The sequence below is a fragment of the Hydra vulgaris genome, chromosome 13 (genome assembly GCF_038396675.1).
Source record: "Hydra vulgaris chromosome 13, alternate assembly HydraT2T_AEP".
Lineage (NCBI taxonomy): Eukaryota > Metazoa > Cnidaria > Hydrozoa > Anthoathecata > Hydridae > Hydra > Hydra vulgaris.
The window spans coordinates 8617356-8641366 of NC_088932.1; the positions used below are offsets into that span (position 1 = coordinate 8617356).

General features: G+C 31.4%; 1 protein-coding gene across 1 annotated transcript; it reads right to left on the reverse strand.

Moving 5' to 3' along the window:
- Window positions 1-243: 243 nt before the first annotated feature.
- Window positions 244-2061, reverse strand: LOC136089602 (zinc finger MYM-type protein 1-like). The gene has a single exon (XM_065815654.1). The coding sequence runs from the start codon at window positions 2059-2061 to the stop codon at window positions 244-246; it is 1818 nt and encodes a 605-aa protein (XP_065671726.1).
- Window positions 2062-24011: the final 21950 nt, after the last annotated feature.

A 24011-nucleotide genomic window follows, 5' to 3' on the forward strand; every position in this document is an offset into this window, starting at 1 on the left:
TAGAGTCAAGGAGGCTACTTTTTGCGATTACAACCCTCTCTCCTCGACGAACAAAGCCGCTGCGCGAAGAAACAAGTTGAGCGCGGTACTACCAGGCAGTGGCGGATTAAGACTTTTCGGGGCCCGGGGCTATTTAAAAGTAGGAGGCCCCGTTCCACTAACAACGACAAAAATGAGTAAAACAAAGATTTTCTTGAAAAAGCTATCACTGATATTTATTTATATACAACTTTTATATTTATTTTATTGAATTAAGTTGAGTGATTTTTTTCTGCTTTTCTTCCCCGCAAACTCTGCAATCACATCGCTGAAATCCAAAGTTTCTAATAATTTTGACTCAATAGTTAATCTTGCTATATTACTTAAACGACTACGGACCATTGTTGATCGGTGCATGTTCTTAACTCTTTTAAGAGTAGAGAATGATCTCTCAGCCTCGCAATTTGTTATGGGAATAGTTAGAAACAAGCGGTATGCTATATAAACATTTGGAAATACATCAACAATATCGGTTTCAACAATCCAATTTAAAACATGCAGAGGAATCAATGTGTTTTCAGTCTCAGATTTATCTTTTTTTTGCGAAAAAAAACCCGGAGGCTGCAACTTTAATGTTACAAATTGTTCTATTTCAAATATGAAACTATCTTCTAAATCATTTGAGTACACTTCTACAATTTTTTTCGCGCTAACTTGCAATTCCATGGAACTAATAGTTAACAGCTTCGATAGAAATCCAAATAACTTATTTATGTGGTTGTAACCATCACTTCTTATAGTTAATTGTGTCACAAGTTTGTCAATAATGACAAAAAATGTATTCACTTGAAACTTGTCGGATACGCTTAAAGAACCAACTTGGTTTTCTCCGTTGCTCAATTTTTTAATTACCTTTTTTTTGTTCTTATCAGAATAGTCTTTTTCAATAAACGAGCTAAGTTTTTTTGATTCATTCTCAAATCTCGTAAAGTCGTTTCGTAAGTTTTTTACAAAGTCAATTAGTGAAAGTAACATACTGCTTGCTGTATGCAAATCTAATTCAACTTTTTGAAGAAATTTGCTAACTGCATTAAACCTCTTAAGTATGTGATGCCAAAGTACAGCCATGAATGCAAACTCTAGCTTAGTGATCTTATTTAATAAACACAAAGCTTCATGACGAGTATCAGATTTTTCTTCTGTATCCTCAGCTATATGACATAGCGCTGCATGAATCCCATCAAAATTTTCTACCAAACTTTTTGAAGCATCTGACCTACATGACCATCGTGTATCTGATAGGCGCTTGAGTGTAGCATGATTTCCTTTCAATAAATCCCATCTATGCGTTGAAGCTACAAAAAATGAATACAAACTCTGGAGAACGCCAAAATAGTTGATAGAATTGATACACTCACTGACACTGCACTGCCCTACTAAATTTAAAGAATGTCCAGCGCAGGGGATATAAAAAGCTAATTCACTCCGCTCTTTTAAACGTGCCTGTAATCCAGAATATTTACCAGACATATTGCTTGCATTATCGTATGCCTGTCCCCGACAATTGGTTATATCAATATCATATCTTTCCAGTAGATCTAAAATGTCAGTAATCAAAGATTTACCGTCGTGGCTTTTAATTTGTAGAAAACAAAAAAATCGTTCATACACGTGGCCATTTAGATAATAACGAAATATCACAGAAAGTTGATCGACGTGAGAAATATCAGGAGTCGAATCTACGATAATTCCCCAGTATTTTGCTTTTTTTATTTCGGTAATAATGTGCGTTAAAACCTTTTGAGACATAATATCAATTAGCTCTTCACAAATAGTTTTAGACAAATAATTTACATTACCTTTGCCTTTATTTGCAAAAGTGTCAATGTGTTGCTTTAAAACTGGATCAAATTGAGTCAACAGTTCTAACATGCCTAAGTAATTTCCGTTATTTGACGATCCTATAACTTCATTATGGCCTCGAAATGCTAAACCTCTTCCGGCTAAAAAACGAATAACCGCAACTATTCTATTTAAGATTGCAGACCAATAATTAAATTCCCTTTTAATCTGGCTTACCATTTATTCATCGACATGAGTATTTTGTTTTATGAATTCTATCCACTTAATCATACATTGAATATGTTCCTTGCTGTTTTCGTATCCGAAAATAGTTTGTTTAGCTTTTTTCCAATTGTAAAAACCACTTTTGACAAATACGTTGTCGTAATCGGTTGGAAACAACTTGCAAACATAACAAAATACACATCCAGTGGATTCAGAAAACATTAACCATTTTCGGTCACACTTTTCGCCATTATTCATCACTTTTTGAAAATATTTAACCGAATAATATCTGTACTGGTTTTTGAACATCCGCTTCGAAGATTCGAAATTAGAGTCTTTATTTTGAAAAAAAGCATACCCCTTGTTTAAATACTTTATACGTTCATTTTCCTTTAATTGTAATGGCCATAAAGCAGGGTCTTCGCGTAGAATGGTATCTAGGAAAAAAAATCATGAAAAATAATCCTAATAGTGACAATTTATAGAATAAAAATATTAACTGCCTAAAAAGTAAATTGTTTGTTTAGCAGATGTTAGAGGTGTCATTAAAAATAGTAAAAATTGGAGTACCTGAGTCAAGCTCATTGTTATGCATTGTAGATTCAACACTTTCAACTTCTTGAATTTCATTTGAAGGACCTTGGCAGGCTACCTCATTTTCCGTGTTATTGTTTTCATTTTTTCTTTCATTGTTTTTATTATTATCTACAGTTTGTGGAAATTGCATAATAGTTTGGTTTGATGAAAAAAACTTTGTCATTTTCGGAAGTTTAGCTACCATTTCCTCTCTCTCTTTCTTCAATCTTCTTTTACAAGCTCCACTTTCATATTTTCTTAGCATTTTAATTATAACTGTATAACCTGAAAAGTGTTAAACTGTTCTTTTTTCTCTTTCACGAATTTAGCGCTTCAACTATTAAATGCATTCACACAAGAACTCTTTTCTGCGGAAGTACAAAAGAATTGTAGAATTGCAATCGTTAATGCATTTTCAATAACAATATAATTATTTAAGTCATTATTAATTTTCCGAAGGGAATTGTTTTTGTAGCAATTTGTACAAATGTTACATTCAATTATTGCTATAAGGCGCTGCTACTAATTTAGTAATTTTTTTTTTGTAGAAGTAGTTGCGCTCCATCGTTGTCAAAGACCGGAAAAAATATATAATGCAGCGTTTTTGTTGACAGTTATTTTATTTTTGTGCTTTTGTTTTCAGACAATTTAGTCAATTTAACTTTGGCTCTTTTAAGTTAATAAAAGAATAAATTTTCAGAGTTAATAAAAAATTATTTACTTTGAATCGGGGCCCCTAAAATTGTGGGGCCCGGGGCTATAACCCCCCCCCCCCTCCCCTTGATCCGCCACTGCTACCAGGGACGGGGTGGGGATCGAACTCGGAACTTCTCACTTATGGGGCGAGCGCTCTACCACTACACCACTACCGCTATTAGGGATATTTTACTAAAAAACAAACACTTTTTACAAAAATAAAATCTTATTTTCAATAGAAACTTGAAATTAAAAAAAAAAAATTTCGTACTGCAGAATTGCTCTAATAAACAACTATATTCCAGGAAAAAAATCAAATTCAAATAAAAAAAACTCTTGGCAAAATCACAGCAATTTCATATACTACTTTTTTTATTTTTTCAATTTTTTATTTTAACAAGCTGTTAAGAGTCGTTTTTTATAAGAATGAGGCATCTTAAAATCTTGAAATAGTTGAGTTATTGGATTTTCTTGAAAATATTAGGATTATCTTTAAATCATTTCATAAGAAAAACCCGAAATTTTGAGACCATAATGCAAGGCGGTTCAAAAGTTACTGCGGTTTAAAGTTTCAGAAAACGTTGACTTGGTCATTCCTCAAAGTTTTCCATGTTTCGATGTAGCAACTTCATACAGTTAAATAATATCTACTTTTATACATTAGGCAAAAAGTTGATTTTTTAAAACACCTGCAACATACTTTTTCCTGCTACCTAAAACTACCCCAGGAGTGTTCATTAACGCAAATTCTGTAATTTTGAGCACCAAGTCTCTGTTTAATCTAGACTTATATTAAAATGTTATAAGTTTTTAAGAAAGAAAATTTGTTTTTTATTACTACAAATACAACCGAACTTATTTAAAACTCAATGTTAATCTATAAATCATGTATCAAAACCTCCACTGCTTTAAAAACGATAAAGTTTATGCCAACTTTGATGAGCAAAAGATCAATGCGCCATCGAGCTATTGGTTTATAGTTTTTTGAAAATGATTTATGTACCTGTAAAATTTCAATAAGTTAAAGGACTTCAAAGAGTGGTTTGGCCTAAATAAAGATATCTTTAATTCAAAAAGACTTTTGACAGTAATAAAAACACTATGAAATTTATAAATGAGTTTACAGCATTTGTTTATCCCTTCTATGTCTACGCTAAAAACAAAATGGTCCATATATCCTTGCTAACGAATTTTTAATATCTCGTGGATGTTACACCTGTCTTTAATAAATTCTTGTTTGGGGGACAATAAAAGGTTTTATCAGATATAACTATGAGGTTAATAAGCACATCATCATTATCTAGTATTGAGGTTATTTCCTTTGTCAAAAAGTCCTACAAGATCCTTTAAGAACTTGAAACGAAAAATATTTCAGGTTTGACACCCATTAAATTAAAAAAATATTTATGGTTATCAAAGTTTTTTCTTTTTTTTTTTGTTCCAATTTCTTTTAGGATTCTAAAGAACTTTTTGACTCGGGTTGGCCAACAGTGTGATTTGTTTGATTTTTAAAACTCTTTGCAACAAAAACAAACTGCCCAATGTTAACATTATTTAGTTTCTCAACATTGACTAAAAACTCGTTAAACCAAATTTTCAGTGTCATTAGCAAGTTAGTTTTCTACTAACTCTTTTGTTAAGTCCTCAAAAGTTTTGACTTGTTTAGTTTTTTAAGCAAAACTTGCTTTTTTTGGACATTCTACTAAATGAAGAGAGAACTTGCTGTCAACGAAGGTATTTAATAGGACTAAATAATTTGACACCTTTTTTTATCTTTCATTATCCTCATTTTGAAGAACCTTTTTCTGGTGTTGTTTTATGTCCTGTTACTTTTATTCTCTAGCTATGAACTCTTCTTATAAGAAATCTTTCTGCTTGGTCGTAAATCTTGTATGCTTACGTTCAGGTACGGCCCATCCTGTAACGCTGATGTTCCGTAACTATCTCTTCAGCATAAATATCTTTGAGAGATTTGAAATCGGAAGAACAAATAAGCATGATGATGTAACAAAGTTGAATCCATTGATGTATGCTTGTTTTAGGTGCTGTGGGGATTTTTAGTCTGATGGTTTCGAAGATCTACTTCAGTACCAAAAAAATAAAACATGGTGACTCTATTAAGATGTCTTAAAAAATAAGACATGGTGACAGAATTAATATGTCTTAACACCAGTGTTAAGACATCTTAACACTTGTGTCTATTGCATCTTTTCATTTCTTTTCATTTCTATTTACTCTAAAAATTTTTCCACGATCAAATGGTTTTATCTTTTTAAACCAGAAACGAATTCTAATCCTGAAAACTGAACTGTTTTACCTTTACCACAATTAAAGTATAGCCATACCGTCATTCCATCGTCGTTATATAAAATTGAATGCGTTGAACTGATATTGCTATCATTAACTGATTTTAACTTGTCAATTTCAACTATTAGTACTTTTGTCAATTTCAACTATTAGTACTTTGTGGCTCATTGGATCATATCTTAAGAGGCGTTCGCCTTTCACCTTGCAAATGTAAAACAACGTTTCTGCAACTAAGTCAGCTAAATAGCAACCTAAAATAAAAACAAATAATGATTTATAAAATCTAGTATTCGAGAAAAACGCAAACTATATCATCATACATTACAATAGCCTAAATTAATTTTCCACGTAATTCGCAATTAAATTGCAAGGCTTATACTTTTTAGCAATAGTTATAATAGTTATATTCTTACCAGCATTATAACTTTTTTTGTTGATTTGTTTCACATTTGAAACATCTTGAATATGAAACTGGTCAATTACATGGTCAGCGATACATAAAGATGATAAATAAAGCCATACATAAAGATGATACTGATAACACTGGGGAACAATAAAAAATTTCGGTCTGCTACCTGAGAAAAAACCTGTCAGTCTGACTAATTCTGACATGCTGATTACAGTGGTGTAATCAAAATATTTGTATCACGTCAGGTTTTTAAGTTATATCACTTTTATATTTTTGGTAATAAGGCATGTCGTAGCTAGCTTTTATATTGCTTAATATTGTTGTACACTTGTTGTGCTGTGTACTTTACTTTTAAATGTTATGATTCTTTTTAATTTTATACTTATCGTGTAGTATTTTCAAAGCAATATGAAGAAATTTAAAAGGGGTTGCTTGAATCATCCAGACTATTTCTGTTATATCTGTGGATATTTTACTCACCCGTGATCAATGGAAACAACTTACAAGAAAAGTGAAGGTTGCTTATCGTCACTACTTTGGCGTCAAAGTAGGTGATTAAGACAGAATCTAGGCGCCACATGTTTGCTGAAGTGTTTGTTATGAGGGGCTAACCCAGTGGCTAAATGGCAAAAGAAAGTCTATACCGTTTGCGGTACCAATGATATGGCGAGAGCCAAGAGACCATCATTCAGACTGCTACTTCTGCATGACAAATATTGCTAGATACTCCAAGAAAAACAAATCAATAATTCATTATCCAAATTGTGACTCTGCTTTGAAACCTATTCCACACGATGAACAAAATCCAGTTCCAATCCTCCAGTATGCCTTAATTGCGAAAGCGACGATGATGATGAGGAAAGTCTCAGGGAGCAGGAAGGTGATGCATATAAACCTATAGATAATGAAAAAATACCTCATCTCATTGGCCAATCTGAATTAAACAATTTAGTGAGGGATCTGGGGTCAACAAAGAAGAAGGCAAAACTGCTTGGATCTTGTTTACAACAATAGAATTTGTTACAAAGCGGAACAACAATTTCACATTTTCGTAATAGGCATGTACAGCTTGCTAAATTTTATGACAAGAATGACAGTATCTGTTATTGTATTGACATTAACGGTTTAATGAAAGAACTGGACTGTGAGTATTCTCCAGGAGACTGACGTCTGTTTATAGACTCAAGTAAAGTTAGTCTTAAAGCAGTTCTTCTACACAATACATTTCCATTGTGCCATCTATTTCATTAGAACACGCATTCGGATTACATGAGACATATGACTCGATAAAGTCGCTTCTTAACGTTATCAAGTATAGAGATCATAACTGGTGCCTCTGTAGGGATCTAAAAGTAGTATCCCTTCTTATTGGATTGCGGCTGGGATACACAAAGTACGTGTGTTTTCTATGTCTATGGAACAGCGGTGACGACGAAAATCATTATACAGTTAAAGACTGGACTGCAAGAACTAATCATGTACCTGGCAGATACAATGCATGACATGAGTTTCTTATTGATCCAACCAAAATACTACTTCCCCCTCTTCGAATAAAGCTTTGAATGTTCAAAAATTTTGTGAAGGCTTTGGGCAAGGATTCGGGTGGCTTCGCTTATCTTCAAGTGAAGTTTGAGATCACTCTTACAGCAGTATAAATAAGTGCGGGTGTGTTCACTGGACCTCAAATTCTTGAATTCATTCGTGATCCCATCTTCAAGACACAGCTGCAGTCTGCTCAGTTGGCAGCCTGGGATGCATTTTTGGCTGTGGTTCTTACTTTTTGGGAAACCACAGGTCTGAGAACTATGAAGAGTTGGTTGAAAGAGTACTAACAAAATACAAGGATATGGGATGCAGAATTTCCTTAAACATTTACTTTTTGCACTCCCATCTCAGCTTCTTCCCACCTAATCTAGGTGCAGTCAGCGACAAACAGGGTGAACGTTTTCACCAAAAAATAGCAAAAATGGACAACAGATATCAATGGAGGTATGACAGCAACATGATGAGCGGTTTTTGTTGGTTTTTACAAAGAAAGTGTGACACTAATTACAAAAGAAAAGCAACATCATCTAATTATTTTTTTTTAATTTCAAAATGCACTGTATTACGATTGTCTGAAGTTATTTGTACATATGATACTGTAGAGTTGCTTTTGCTCTTCTATTACATAAAAATTTTACTTATTGTATTGAAATTTAGAAGCATTGATATTATATTTCTAATGACCATAAAGTGTTAACATGGTAAATCAAGATTTCAATATAACTTTGAAACCTAACGTGATACGCAGTTTTCAATGACATATTTGAAAGCAGCAGGTCAAAATGGTCTTAGTACACTTAATAGATCTAAGGTAGCAAAAATGTTGTTCCCTTGTGTAATCTCTTGTATTCTGATCACTTTTTTGTACTATAGTGTAATATTCTCTTTTCTTTAATTTACTAGTATCATTTTTGTAAAAAGGTAGTTTATATGCATTGAAATACCTTTCTTACCAAAATAGGCTTTTTATCCTTCTCTGAAGTCAACAGGAAGGATTTTTTGAGACCAATCACTTAACCGCAAGCCGGTCTCTTACTTAATTTGGCTCATAGCATACTCTTTGTTTTATTGCGCGTATTGAAGAATATGCTTTATCCAAGAATATATAGATTAAATACTTTTGAGAGTATCGTATTTAAGTTCTTCCTTCTGTTTATTTTCGGGTAGATTCTGGATTAGATTTTCAATCATCTCTTGACATTCTGCGAGTAACGTGCAGTCATGACTCTTTTCCGGATTGGAAGAACAAGAGTTTGTTTTAAAGTCGTTATCTTTAAAACTACGCAAAAGCATAGCTGATCCAGTGAGAAGCAATATTTGACTTTTCTAAGGAGTGCAATCCATACGTAGTCTTTAAACATCGCTTTGCTTTTTCTAAACTTCTTTCTATATCTTTTATTGTGTTTGCATCTGTGGACGCTTTGGCAACACATTTCATTAGTAAAATAAATACGTTTATGACTTAACATGTCGTATCATCAAAGCCTGCTAGTGAATGCTGTTGGCTTTATTTAATTGATTTAAGAATTTTCCAAAGAGATGAATCTGATAAAACAAATTCGTTTATTGATTTACAATAGTTTTGATACGAGCTTATGGTTTGTCACTTTGTCATAGTTGGAACAGCTTTAGTCAAACAGAATGAAAATGAATATTTAAAATAAAATAAGATGATATTTAAAATGATAACAAAACAAAAGAAACTGAGCATCGAAGCATACGACATGACCGATTTACAAACGGTATTAGAATTCATCAAACACATGATATCGTTTGTCCAATAAGCTATATCTTGAATAAGTCCTGATGTAAATATGTAATTAAGGAAATGTTTTGCTAGGTCCATATTCATCTTTTGACGAGTTAACTTCTTGTTTTGTTTAAATGTAAGTGCTTCTGTTTTCTTTCTTTTCTTCCCGGCCAAATCAACTTTGTACCTAAAAAAAAAAGTTAACTATTTTTTCGAGAATAAAAAAATAATTAATCAAGTGCTGTTAAATTAAATAACCTTACCTGTTACATGTTACAGATTCCATGATATATTCTTTTGAATAATTTAGTAGCGGTGGTATTGCGGATAAAATAAGAAATTTTTGACTGAATGTTTGAGTGCTTTGATAAACTTCATGTAGCAGTATCAAATCATCTGGAATAACTGATAAAAGTTGCGTTGAGTCTTCCATAATCTCCAAAATTTGGCCTCCTTGTCCAGGTGCTATTTTTCCAAATAGTTTATTTGAAGCTATCAACATATGTATTTTTTATTGATAAGCCCCTTTTATAGGGCTTTCATCTTCAGCGCTTGTCGCTAAGAATTCAGTAACATTTTCTGAAGAAAAAAAGCTTTTTTGAAGATACTAAACCAAGTGTGTAGGTAAGATCCTTTTCTATTTGTTCATGATTTAGAAACATACTATCTCTGTGAATTCTGAACAGATGATCACATACTGAAAAAGAACCAGGGAAATATTTATTAACATTTTCATACTAGTCTCTTATTGCTTTTTAGGGATCTCTTTGTTTGTCCCTTCCCTTATTTGACGGAGGAAACTCATACCATGGATTTAAGCATTGGTTTGGTACATATATATCTGGTATACTTTTGTTTGTGAAAAGCACATATAACGGGTACATTACTTATTCCTACATGTGTTCGCGACTCAGTTACATTTTTTTTTGTAAAACCATTAAAAAATACTTGTGTTAACTCGTTGCATTTAAATAATCCAGTTAGTCTTGATGTTAAATGGTCCCTACATGAACCTTCAGAAAATAAACAGCATTTTGTATAATCAACATTATTATGTTCCCTCATGTTATAAAATGATTGTTTCATTTTATTTTGACTCTAAATCAAACTCTTCTATTACTTTAAATAAAACTTTTCGCCTTAGAAATTTATATTACATAATATGTTATTTTACTTATAAGGTAGTGTAGTTTTCTCTCAGAAATATAACATTAAGTCAAGATGTTTTTTTACTCAATGAGAACTTCTCTTACAAAATTATAATCACAATTTATACTAAATCATATACCTCAAATTTTATCATTACAACCTATATATGCATATTTACAATTTCACATTAACCATATGAACACATTAGCAACTACATACAAAACCGTACAAACATATTAAAAACAATTATCCAATATATGCACTTCAATTACAAACCACTTGACGTCACGGAACACTGTAACATTTAACTTAATTTAATTACACTCTTCTTTGACCCTTTAGGGTCATATTAAAAGTAATCAATAAATTTTTTCGGCATGCTTCGCTCTCAAGCACTGCTTTGCAAAGGCGTGTCTATTTCCTGGGGACTATTCTCGACCTCGATGCCCACTTCGTTCACGTCAGCAATTCCTTCAAATTGATCCCCTCATTGTTTTCAACAACTTCTTTGCAATTATTGCCCATATCTCTTTCATCGTCCGGAATGAAGCATAAGGGCTGAATTTCACATCGAGATCTAATATGTTTCACGTGGCGCGGAGCCCCATTCACTTCAACAACTTGTTCCAACCCGTCTTTGGTTACAGTCGCTGGCTTTCACTTGGTAAAGCACTTTGCATTGCATGGTTTCAACCCACCTTTATCACCTACTCCAAATATTTTGTTCGTGTTATTTTTTGCTATAAGATTACTTTTTATTAATCCATTGATACCAATTTGATAACTATATATTTTCTCCATCAATCGTACGCCATTTTTGTCGACAGCAACATTGTACTAATATACGGCCTCCGGTATTGATATCTTAGATCGTTCTGCTATTCTTTTTATTGTACTATGGTTTCTTTCCACAATTTCGTTCCCCTCGGGGTAATAAGCAGCCCGAAACATAATACGCACTCCCTAACTTTCAAGGAAACTCCTCATTTCTTCAGTCTTAAACGTTGTCTCATTATCTTTAATATTTCGGATGACGCTCCTCGTTCACAAAGATAAGACGGAGAATTCAAACTATGGCAACACTTCCACATGAACTTGACAGTTGTCGCTACAAAGCGTATCTTGAAGGTCTTCAACTGATTAGAATCAGAAATTTATCAGTTCCATAATGCGTAATATCCATGGCCAATCTTTCCCAATTTTCTTTAACATTCAAGGTACCTTTCGACCACTATACAGGTGCTAGATGTATCCAGCACCTGTACAGTGGTCGAAAGGTACCTTGACTGTTAAAGAAAGTACTATTGACTGACACGGCTTGTACTATTGACTAGATAAATAGTACTATTGTACTATTGACGGCTCGTAGTATTGACTGACACGGCTCACAATTTTTTAATACCATTTGAACTTCGTTTTAAGTTGCATTTGGAAGTACTTCACGAACAAAGTTCAATGTTCTACTCACTCCAAAATGTCTAGTTTCCTTGTGTATACTCAAAATGGATTCAGGCTCCAAAACTACTACTCCAATACAATTTTTTAGAAGCTCATTCAACTTATTTAACCATCTGCTGCGAACTCTCCTTAATGCATCAGCTAAATTATCTTCCAATGGGACAAGATTTACGTTAACTTTCAAATCGTATTCTTCAATTAGTTGTTGCAGTACGTTTATTCTGCTTTGAATCAAAATTTCACCAGTGGCTTTTGACTTCAATCTTAATTTTTCCATAAGTGCGTCAGAAACTTAGTGGAATACTGTTGTAGAGTCTGTAAAGACTGTAATTTTTTCCAGTTTCCATTTCAAAGTTATATTTATTCCTCGTAGCACTGCGTCTAACGTCCGACTTTTTCCTTTCTTAACCAACTCCTCTTTATCAATGATGGCAATTACAACGGATTTCATGATCATCAGCGCAACATTCAAACCAAAACCAAGTCGAGTTAAGCAATATCTCTTATTGTGAAATACCACCGTTTGGAACTGCCAAAGATGTTCCTCAGTTTTCATCTGGAGATAAGCCTTGCGTATATCCATAATTGCGGGTTTGTTTACCATTCTTCTCCATTCTCTGAATTTATCAATACACACATCTGCATCTCTTGTAAACGCCTCGATGAAGTTGTTAGCTTCTCTCCAATCAATAACAGGCCGGACTTTATTATCTTTGTTTCTTTGAATCACAGCCATTAAAGGAATTTGTCCTTTGGGCGGCCCCATTACGTTTTCGTTATGCTCAAGTAACCATTTCCGCTTGATCCAATCCTGAAGTTCGTTTTCCTATTCCGTTTCAGCATGTTTTGGTACCGCGTACTGGGCAGCTTTGTTAAACAGTTGGTTGGGTCCATCTTTGTTAATCAGTTGGTTGGGTCCATTTCATAAGCTTTTTTTCTATCAATTCCTGTTGTTTTAGAAATGGGAAAATATGTCAGAAAAACAAAAAGGCAGCGTTGGAGTGAGAGGTCTATGTCATCAGCTATTGAGGCTGTAAGAAAAAAAGAAATGGGATTTAAAAAAGCACGCAAGCAGTTTAATGTACCACGTAGTACTTTGCAAAGAATGTGTAGGCATAATTTGAACTTTGTACAAGCCTCGTTGAAATCACTTAAATCAATTTTGGTTTAACACCTCAAGTTTTGCGTAAAGTTGCCTACCAGTTTGCTAAACTTAACAATAAAAGGTTCAGTTCAAAAAATGAACAAGCTGGTGCCAATTGGTTTCGTAGATTTTTGACTCGACACCTACAATTATCTGTAAGAACACCAGAATCAACATGGGAGCAATGCTCTTGCAGGGCTTTATTTAAATCAGTGTTGGAAAGTTTTGTGATTTATTGCAAGCATTGCAGGAAAAGCATCACTTTTTTCCAGATTGAGTTTATAATATTGATGAAATAGGCATCACAACTGTTCCAAATAAGCCATCAAAAGTGTTTGCTATTTGTGGAAAGAAACAGGTTGGATGCCTAACTTCTGCTGAGCATGGGCAGTTGGTCACAGTGGAAATCTGCATGAGTGCGTCAAGCAATTTTGTGCTGCCTCTTTTTGTTTTTTTAAGGGTTCACATGAAGTCTGAACTAATGGGTGCTGCACCGCCCAGTTTAATTGCTGTTTGTCACCCATCAGGTTGGATGCAAAGTGATATTTTGCTACTTGGTTCATGCACTTTGTAAAGCATGCCAACCTAACAGAGCATTAACCGGTTATGCTAATACTAGATAGGCATAAAACTCATACTTCAAGTTTAAAAGTAATTAATCTAGCTCATCAAAGTAAAGTTATTTTATTGTGTCTTGCACCTCATTGTAGTCATAGACTTCAACCTTTAGATGTAGCTTTTATGAAGCCTTTAATGACCTATTATGAACCAGAGGTTGAAAATTGGCTGAGAAATCATCCTGGATGAGTTGTAACAATTTATCAAATAGCCAAACTGTTTAAAAATAGCTACCTGCGGGCAACATCCGCAATCACTACTGTTAATTTTTTCGTTAAGAATGGCATTTTCCCAATAATTTGAAATGTTTTTACAGAAAATGATTTTGCTTCAGCACTTTCAATTGATATTCCTCTGCAGTTGCTCAATAAAAAAACGACGTTAGAAGATGTTCCTGGCAAAACATTAATCTCGCCGCTGCAGATTCTAGACATTGCTCGAGTCTGCTCATTGAGCTTCAGGCCTCAAAAATTGTAACGCCATTTGTAAATCAAGTTCTGATACTAAGTCTCGACTTTTTAGAGCCAGTTGTTCCACCAAAAGTATCAAATAAAAACCAATATTTTCCCTTGACAGAAGTTTCTCCTGTTCCAAAGGTTATTACTTCGCAAAAAAAAAAATCATCAACACAAGGGTTTACCGCTGTTTTGACAAGCAGTCCATACAAATATGTTTTGGAAGAAAAGCAAAATACAAAGATAATAAAAATGTTATCAAAAGAAAACCGAAAATTTTTAACAGAAATCAAGAGGGCAGAAGAAAATTACTGAAGTCAAAAAAAGACCACGCTCCGTCAAAGAAACTGATAAAAATAAAAAACCCAATAAAAAAAGCAATGTTATGTGCACTGAACGATAAAGATAACTAATCATTACTACTTTACTGCTATAAGTAATAAAACTGAGGTTTCATTTTTTTAAATATATTTGAAAAGACTACTTTTAAATTTTGTTGAGCCAAATATTGTAGTTATGTTTAATTTTGAAAAGCACTTATGTTTATTGTGTTTTTTGATATTTTTAAAAATTAAACATATTATCTTTTTAATTTGCACAAGATTAGTTCAAGAGTTGACCCTTCAATTTAGGCACATTGTACTCATCTGCCTCAGTTGAGTTTACCCAGAGTGTTAAATTTTAATGTGAGCAATGAACAGAAGATTATGTATCATCAATAAACTAACTACAGTTAACTTTTGTTCAATAATTAGATTTTTATGAAACTAAATGAGGGGCCCATTTTAGGCTACTTCCAGGGTGAAACGGGCCCCTAGCATCTCTTTGTCCAATGGTTATTTCTTAATTTAAGGCATGGCCACACCTTTAATTTTTTGATGTTAAATTGTAGAGCATAGACTGAATTTCCTGAAAAATACTTTGTAATTTTCGGTTGGTTATAGCTACCTAATTCTATCATTTTTTGAAAAGGGGCCCGTTTTAGGTCACACTCCCCTATTAAATTATAAGTAAGCACTATATAGGATTTTTTATGAACTTTGTCATGAAAAATAGCAGACTATTATATTATATATCTATAATGTTAAATTGCACATATTATTTAAGAAATATATTAAGAAATGGTAATATAAATATAATAAAATGTACACAAATAAAAAAATTAAATTATTTTTTTTTTAAATGTATTAAATAGTTTATTTAAATCATAAATAAACTTTTTTATAGCTAAAATAAGTTATTTTTGAATTTAGGGTTCACAAATGAATAATTTTCATACATTAAAAAAGGCCAGAGATCAGAGACCAACCAAAATTGAAAAATTCTATTTATTAAATAGCTACCGATTCTAACAGCATTTTTTTTTCTTCTTTCAAGTGTATTTGAATTAAAGATATCTTCATTTAGGGTAAAATCACCCATTGATGTCTTTTAACTTATTGAAAGTATATAGGTGTATAAATTACTTTCAAAAAACTTTAAGTTAATAGCTCATTAACTTTTTGCATTAACTTTTTGCTCATCAAATTGGCATAAATTTTATCGTTTTTAAAGCAGATGAGGTTAGATGAGATACATAATTTATAGATTAACATTGAGTTTTAAATAAGTTCGGTTGTATTTGTAGAAATAAAAAACAGATTTTCTTTCTTAAAAACTTATAAAATTTTAATATAAGTCTAGATTAAACAGAGACTTGGTGCTCAAAAGTATAGAGTTTGCGTTAATGAACACTCCTGGGGTAGTTTTAGGTAACAGGAAAAAGTATGTTGCAGATGTTTTAAAAAATCAACTTTTTGCCTAATGTATAAAAGTAGATAATATTTAACTGCATGAAGTTGCTACATCGAAACATGGAAAACTTTGAAAAATGACCGAATCAACATTTTCTGAAACTTTAAACCGCAATAACTTTTGAACCGCATGGAATTATGGTCTCAAATTTCGGGTTTTTCTTATGAAATGATTTGAAAATACTCCTAAAATTTTCAAGAAAATCCAATAACTTAACTATTTCAGCTTGTTTCATTCTTATAAAAAATGACTCTTAAAATTTTAAATATGCATAAGTCATACTTTAAAAAATTAATTAACACTGATATCTCAAGTAAATGTATAAAACTTTCATTTCAACGTGTAAAATCGTTGACGCATCTTGGCAAAGTCGCTTACTAAACCTTTAAAGTCTAACAACTAAATTAAAATAGTTTTGACATTCATTAGCATTAAAAATCTTTTGAGATAAACTTTCGCATATTTTAAAACTGAAAAATAATGTTCATTCGATGCTGTGGTAACAGGTAATGCCAGTACAATTTTAATAAATTTGACACTTTTGAAAAAACATGCGGGAATTTTGAATAAATTTTGAAAGTATCAGCATTTTTTTCTTCATTCTGACCATAAATCTTTTGGAATTATTTAGAAACAAGTATTTGTGACTGGAAAACAACTTTATCGAAATGATTTAAATATAATTTTGCTAGATTTTCCCATTTTTCAACATTAATAGTATTTCTGATTGTGATAGTCGAATGGTTTAATTGCTTTAAGAAACTCTTTTTATACAAAACGCTTGTTTGTATCTTTTATACGAAGCGCTTATTTTAACGCTATATTTTTATTAATTAACAATATACAAAACGCTTTTTTTTAACGCTATACTTTTATTAATTAATCTGCAATAAAATGCTGTAATATGATCTTTTTAATTTCTCAAACAAACCAATGAACTCACTTGTTATAACAAGTGAGTTCATTAGTTTGTTTGAGAAATTAAAAAGATCATATTACAAAGAGATAAATCTCTTTTTACAGTTTTAAAATTTGATAGAAATCAAAACTAATAGACTCACTTTTTTTTTATTTTTTATTTATTTTTTTGTTATTTAGGTGACCCAAGAAGACCTAATGGTCTTGTCACAGAGCACCGCGGAAGTGCATTTAACCAGGAAGTTTACGCCTCCTTCCTTACCGTGACGCAAAAATATGTCCACAGCTCGTTTCGAACCTAAAATCTTGGAAACACTTGTTACTTGGAAACACTTGTTACTTGAACCTGGAACATGGAAGCACTTGTTATCTCTTTTTACAGTTATAATATTTGATAAACTATTTGATTCTTTTTAAAAAGATAAAATTCCTTGTAATTTATAAGCTCTAGATATTAAAGCAAAATCTATGTCTATTCCGACAGAGTTGCAAATTCTTTTGCCTGTTTTAATAACGCATCCCACTAAGCTTCAGAACTCAGGCCTTCAAGTTCATTCTAAGTAGCAGCAATAGATTTTTGGGCACGCAAAAGCATTAGATCTTTTTCTTGAAGCAGTTTAGATAATAAGCTCTTTTTTAGAACACTTTTTACAAAATGTGTATGAACAAAATGAATTATGGGGATTCCCATCTCATCATCCCCATCACTCATTAAATGAATGATAGGAATGCCATTATTTTTGGCAATAAGTATATGTCACATGTGGTGCACGTTCTGGAAATTTAGCCTAAACACCATGAGGCTAACAATATGTTACACTAGTACCGTTAGGTTTGGGGAACACAATAGTTCCAGTCGGGTCCTAAATTAACTATTTTGTTATAAATAAAAATTCGCAAGTAATTCGGTATTGAGAGCCCTCATATAGTTTGTTCCAACTTGTGTTGGAAAGACAGTATACTGTCTTTCTCTTGCATTTCTCCACCATAAAAGTAACGAATAATAGCTATCTCTTTTTTTTTTAATCTTTTGTTTTGTCAACAAGATCTGGAAAAAAAAAAAAAAGTTGTATTTTCTTCAGCTATTGTTATTTTTTTTTTATCCTCACACCAAAAACTTCGATTAAGTCATTTTGATAATCATGAGAATTTTCATCTGTTTCCGCAAGCAATTCTCTTTGTTCCCGGACTTTCGCTTCTATCGTGAAATGCAATACCTTGGCAATCCAGGCATTTAGTGCCATGAAAAGGTGCATTGATATTATTTCGATTTTCTTCTTTTTTTTATTTCTATTATCTATTTATTTCTATTATTTATTTCTTTTTGATATATAACTTGCTGTTTATATAATAAAAAAAAAGTTACAAAGAAACGTTTACATTACATAAATATGGTATTTAAAAAATGACAGGGACTCAAAGAAGATATGGATAAAATATGTCACCACAATCTTTTTATCCCTTTAAAAAATGACATTATAGCCCACATGGGTTTAACAAGTTTAAAATAAAATATACTTTGTAAAAAACATTACGTAAAAAAAAAGCAAAAAAAAACACTTAGTTTCAATATAAATATATATATTTTCTTTTACTAAAGATTTATAAATCTTTAATAAAAGAAAATTAAAGTAAAATTTATAACATGTTAAACTGTGATGTTATAATATGTTAAACTGTGATGTTATAACACGCTAAACTGTGATGTTTCAACATGTTAAAATGTCTTTTAAGAGCATCAATGCATTTTAGGCTTTTTAAACTGTTATTATTCAATTAGTTTCAAAATGTATGTTATACATAAATATTAGTATTGAAACGAATTAAGTTTAGATATCTAGGACATTCATGTGTTTTATTACCATACCATTAACATCTAGGACATTAATGTATTCACTCCTGTAATGAAAATCCACACATGGAGCACATGTTTTTATTTGCTTTGTAATTTTATTAATGTAGTGTTTTTTTTGTTGGCCCTTATAATGTTAGCATAGGAGAGATGATAATAAAAATACTGAAGTGAAGCTTTTTTTTCAGTTTATAATTAAGAAAGACTCTTGATTTATAGAATACACTTATTACAGCAAATATTTTTAATTAGACCAATATAGATACTCATCAAATCCTAAAAATTTTGTATGTTTTTCTCGATTTATATTTTTATTATTGATTTACAGTTTTGACAAAACTTTATGGAAGACAGGGTTGTTTTATTATATCATTGCTTAAAACTTTCGAGCCCAGTGTATATTGTTTGGATTAATATTTCACTAGAAGCTTTATATATTAATAATATATATTTTATAAAATTAGTCCCAAGATTTATCCCTCTGAGATACCACACAAAATATCAATAAAATATTGTTTTGGGTTAATGAGATTGTTAACTCCTTAACTTTGAAAGTAAAACTCTATGATCAACATTTTCGAATATTATGGGGAGATCAATAAAATACGCCTATTACATGTTTATCTTTATCAAAGGACGTTTTATAGGCAAGTTCGATAGTAGCATGTTCAATATCTTATACTTCCTTTGAAAACGTTATTATAACTAATGTCGAAGTAGTTAAAGTTTACTTGATATCGATATTCATTGGTTTCAGGTTACCATTGAGTGTTTATTGCGTAAAGTGTCATTATGTTGCTAAGAAAATGCTTTTATATCTTTCCATTTTGAAAAACCAATCTTAATAAAACCTTTTTTTCCATTTTTTTCACCGTAAATATTGAATTGCTAGCAAAAAGTTCTTTTTGACTCACTATCATCGAAATAGTATCCTCTTTATTAAAGAATGTTGCATTTTTTTCGAGAGCAGTGTTAAAAAAAGAATCTGTAATAAAAATCTCTAACTGTTAGCTTTGATAATAGATATCAAAGCTAACAGTTAGAGATACTGTTAGCTTTGATATCTATTATTACAAAATTATAAATCTATAATTTTTGGTTAATGACCTATTAAGAAAATTTCCAGTAATAAATTTTTTTTGTCAAAATGTTAAAAAAAATAGTCTCTTTACGTTTTAATAAGATCATCTTCAGGTATAATTCATATCTTGTAAAATGATCTTTTATGATTTTAAAAAGGGATTAAAAAATAACGTACGATTAATCCATTATTTATAAGTTATAAGTAAACTTAAATAATAATTTACAATCATAATAAACAGATACATTCAGATTATTTATTATTATGTAAAATACATATTACTTATAATAAAACGATTTAAATTCAGATTTATATAGATTTTAGTTGGAAAAAAACGCAACAAATGAAAATTTGAAAAGGAAAACACAGCACGCGCTGATAAAGCAAAAGGTAAAGTCATGTATTTTTTAAAGCATTTTTAAAGGTTTACGCCTCTCTGTCGGTACACATAGTGTTATAATAGTGAATGTCATATATTTTTTTACGATTTTTGAACATACTGTTAAGCAATATTTTACAAAATATTATCTTTTCTTTTTTTTTTTAAAACATGATCTTTTTTCATTTATTTTACCGTCCTTTGCGTTAGTAGTTGATCATATCGATCCCCCAGAACCATAGAGAAATAACTGGAAATACCATAAAGTTGAGAAATGTCAAAGTTTTGCTATAAGTTTCGTTATTGCATAATAATATGCATATACAATATTTCCGAATTTACTTTTTACAGTTATGTTCAAAATATATTAAATATCACATCTAAAGAGATATCTTGACTAAAATTAACTCAATATTTTCTACTTGTTTCCTTATGATCCCAAAAATATTCATTGCTTATAAATCCTTTGCAAGCTAATGTACCTAACATTTTCTACTTGTTTCCTTATGGTTCCAGAGATGTCTATGACTTCAAACTAATTTCATTTATATTTGAGTCCTTTATTTAGGTTTCATTAAAAAAAAGAAAAACCTTAATAGCATTTTCATATTTTTTGTTAATTTACAGTTATAAAAAAAAAGTTGTAAAATTTTAAAAAATAACCTGCAATTAAAAAATAATCAAATAATACAACAAACCAAATAAATACTGTTAAATCAATCAGAATCACTATCTTCGTGTTGCTCAGTCGTTTTCAAATCTTGGTAAAAGGACCAGTATCCATTTGGAATTGCGTATAAATGGCAAGTCCATCAAATCCTTTTTTTTTCTTAGTAGAAATGGTCGGGCATTGACTGTTTATCTTCTTCAAAACCACAGGCATTTGCGAGCCTCTGGTCTTGTACCTCACATCAATTTTACAGAAATCGATACCTGTGTATGAAGTTTTATAGTATATGATTGTTGGAGTGGATTTTTTGCACATTTTCATGCAAATGTCGCTCCATAAAACTTTTCCCCCCTCTGCGTTTACATTGAAATTTCTTCCCGTGTTGGATTGCAAGTCTTTCAAATCAATAAAATTGGAATAACACATTTGATTTATTTTGTACCTGGGATGTGTTTTTTTGGCCATAGATATTATAGCTGATAACTGCGATGGCAAATATAATTTGTCATTTCTTAAGAAAATTTGTTTTTTCTTCGATCAATGCGTGCATAGTATCACCTTCATTTTGGCTGTGGCCTACCACAAAAAACTTATGAAGTATTTCTTCAACATATTGCGAAGTATTTACTGTGTGAAGCAACAATGATGCTACAAATTTGTTTTTCTGTTGCCCCGCACAATTATCTGAATGCATAATAATTTTATTTGCTGTCTGTGTTTTTAAAAATTCAAAGAGACATGTACCAATTTCATTGGCACCTCTCTTTCCCAATGCCTCATGCCACAAATAGCAATGGCCTTCTTTTCTTCTAATGTTAAATATAGTAAAATTGTAGCAATTCAGTCTTCTCTTATAAAAGAAACTACAGTCATCCCCAGATGGAAGTGGAATAACTGCCTGTAAATCAAAGCAAATAATTTCTGTATTTAAATCATTCTGTTTCTCAGTTCGACATAATTCTTTTTCATTTAAATGTCTTTGATAAGACACTTTCTGCAATATCTTTTCCTCCTCACTTAAGTTTTTAAATGTTTCACATGTTTGACATAAGTCTTTTTTAGGAACAAAAAAACCTAAATTGAGTTCTGTGTTGTATATCATCTCGTAAATATTTTGTTTAGCATACTCATTTCCTTCTTCAACACATTTAGTCTTATACGTTCTGTACATGGCCGATATTGATAAACTTCCATCCAAATATTTTCGTGCACTCCTTGACCTAGTATAATGTGAAGGAACACATGGAAAAGATTTAATATGATCCCTAATACCATCCTTTTTATAATCACTCACTTTTACACCTCTATTTCCATGGTGACCTCTATCACCAACTTGTAGTACTCCTACATCGTCCTACTTTTTCGTAGTTGTAAAAATCATTTTGCTTGAAATAAACATACTCTAATTCGTATATTATTTATTTCAAAATAATAAGCATTATTGTGAGCTCTTTTACTTCCAGGTGTAATCATTCTATACTTTGGTATAATATTCTCCATACACTGCAATATAAAATTTCTTTGCAAATTATTATCTCCCGATTTCCAAAAACTTCGATGAATATCTTGCTGACCTTTTTCAGAAATTTTTGTAGAACATTTAATTCTACATGAATCCCCACATGGTGTTCCAACTTTTTTTGCATCAACAAGTTTTCTGGAGGTTCTACTTATGTATTGTTGTCCACTATTTCTTTTTATTTTAGAAATTTTTTTTTTTCGCGTTTCCGGCCTCCTCTTCCGTTTACGAGTTGGCTAAAATATAAAATTAAAACATTACAACTGTGTTATGGTTAAATTAAAAAAATACTTAGATATCAGAATATTACATTACCTCAATATTAGCATCAGCGTTTCCTGGTGACTCTTCAGTTGCACCGGTTATAATAGGGTCTCCTTCGGATGCTTCCTTGTTATCCGTTACATTTACACTTGGCAGTAAAACACAGTAAATCGTTATAACTCTATGTATCGCTAACTAATGCAGTTTAAGCTACAATGACACCACGTTACCTGAACGTCTGTTTTGATAACATCTTCCAATTCTTCGTTGTTATCCATGTTTGTAATGAAAACCTCTCCTTCCAATACATTCAACACTAACTGGTTGAGTGTTGTCAAACTATTTACTCTATTATAATATATGTACTATATAATAGGAGGCAGATATTCTACAAAAAATAACAACTATCAACTTGTCTTATAATAATATAATGCAAATATTTTACTAAAATACAAAAATTTATGTAACAATATATACACACACGTCATGTTATCAAACAGTAAACTTACCTTCATAAAAACAACATTTCTCTTCAAAGCAAGACGTAATAAATACGATGCTCGACTCTCAGACTTTAAACGAGGAACATTAGTATTCATGTTTTTATATTGTCCAATAATTTCCGTTAATAAAAACACTTAAATCTCACAATTAAAATTAGCCAACACAACACCGCACGTGACCACGCCGCAAATGATAGGAAAAAACATGTCATCTGTCATCCATAGAACGGTTCACCATTTTAGGACCATAGAGAAGCAACTCGAATAGTTTCTATACGGTCCTCAAACACAGAACGTATTCATTTCCATACAGCGTTATTTTGAAATATTGCATCTTGGAGCTGAAACATGTAGAATATTTTTTAATTCCTTTTGGAAATATTTTGATTTACTACTAAAGTTATAGGCAAAGGAGAGTTGGTTCTGTGTGGAACTAAAAGTTCCACACAGAACCAACTCTCCTTCGCCTATAACTTTAGTTATGAGTATTTTTAATGTATTGCTAACATAAATTCATTTTTGGAAATTTCGGACTTGTTTCCCTATGGTTTTAAAGATCGATATGTTCAATGAGAAAAAAATGAAAGCATTTATAATTTTTTATTTTATTTTCGATAATATAACATATTGAATATATTTGAAGTGATGCAACAGAAATACAACATTTTATTGCAAATGAAATTATGAATAAACGTTAGTTTCTTGTATAAAGTATGACCTTATGAAAACACATTTTTCATAAGGTCATACTTTATACAGGTTTGAATAGCAGGTTTTTATTTGTATTTGTTCCCTTATATTTACAAAATTATCTTCCTTATCTGGCCACCGATAACAAGTAATGCTACTCTTAACCATTGTGACTACCTAACATATAT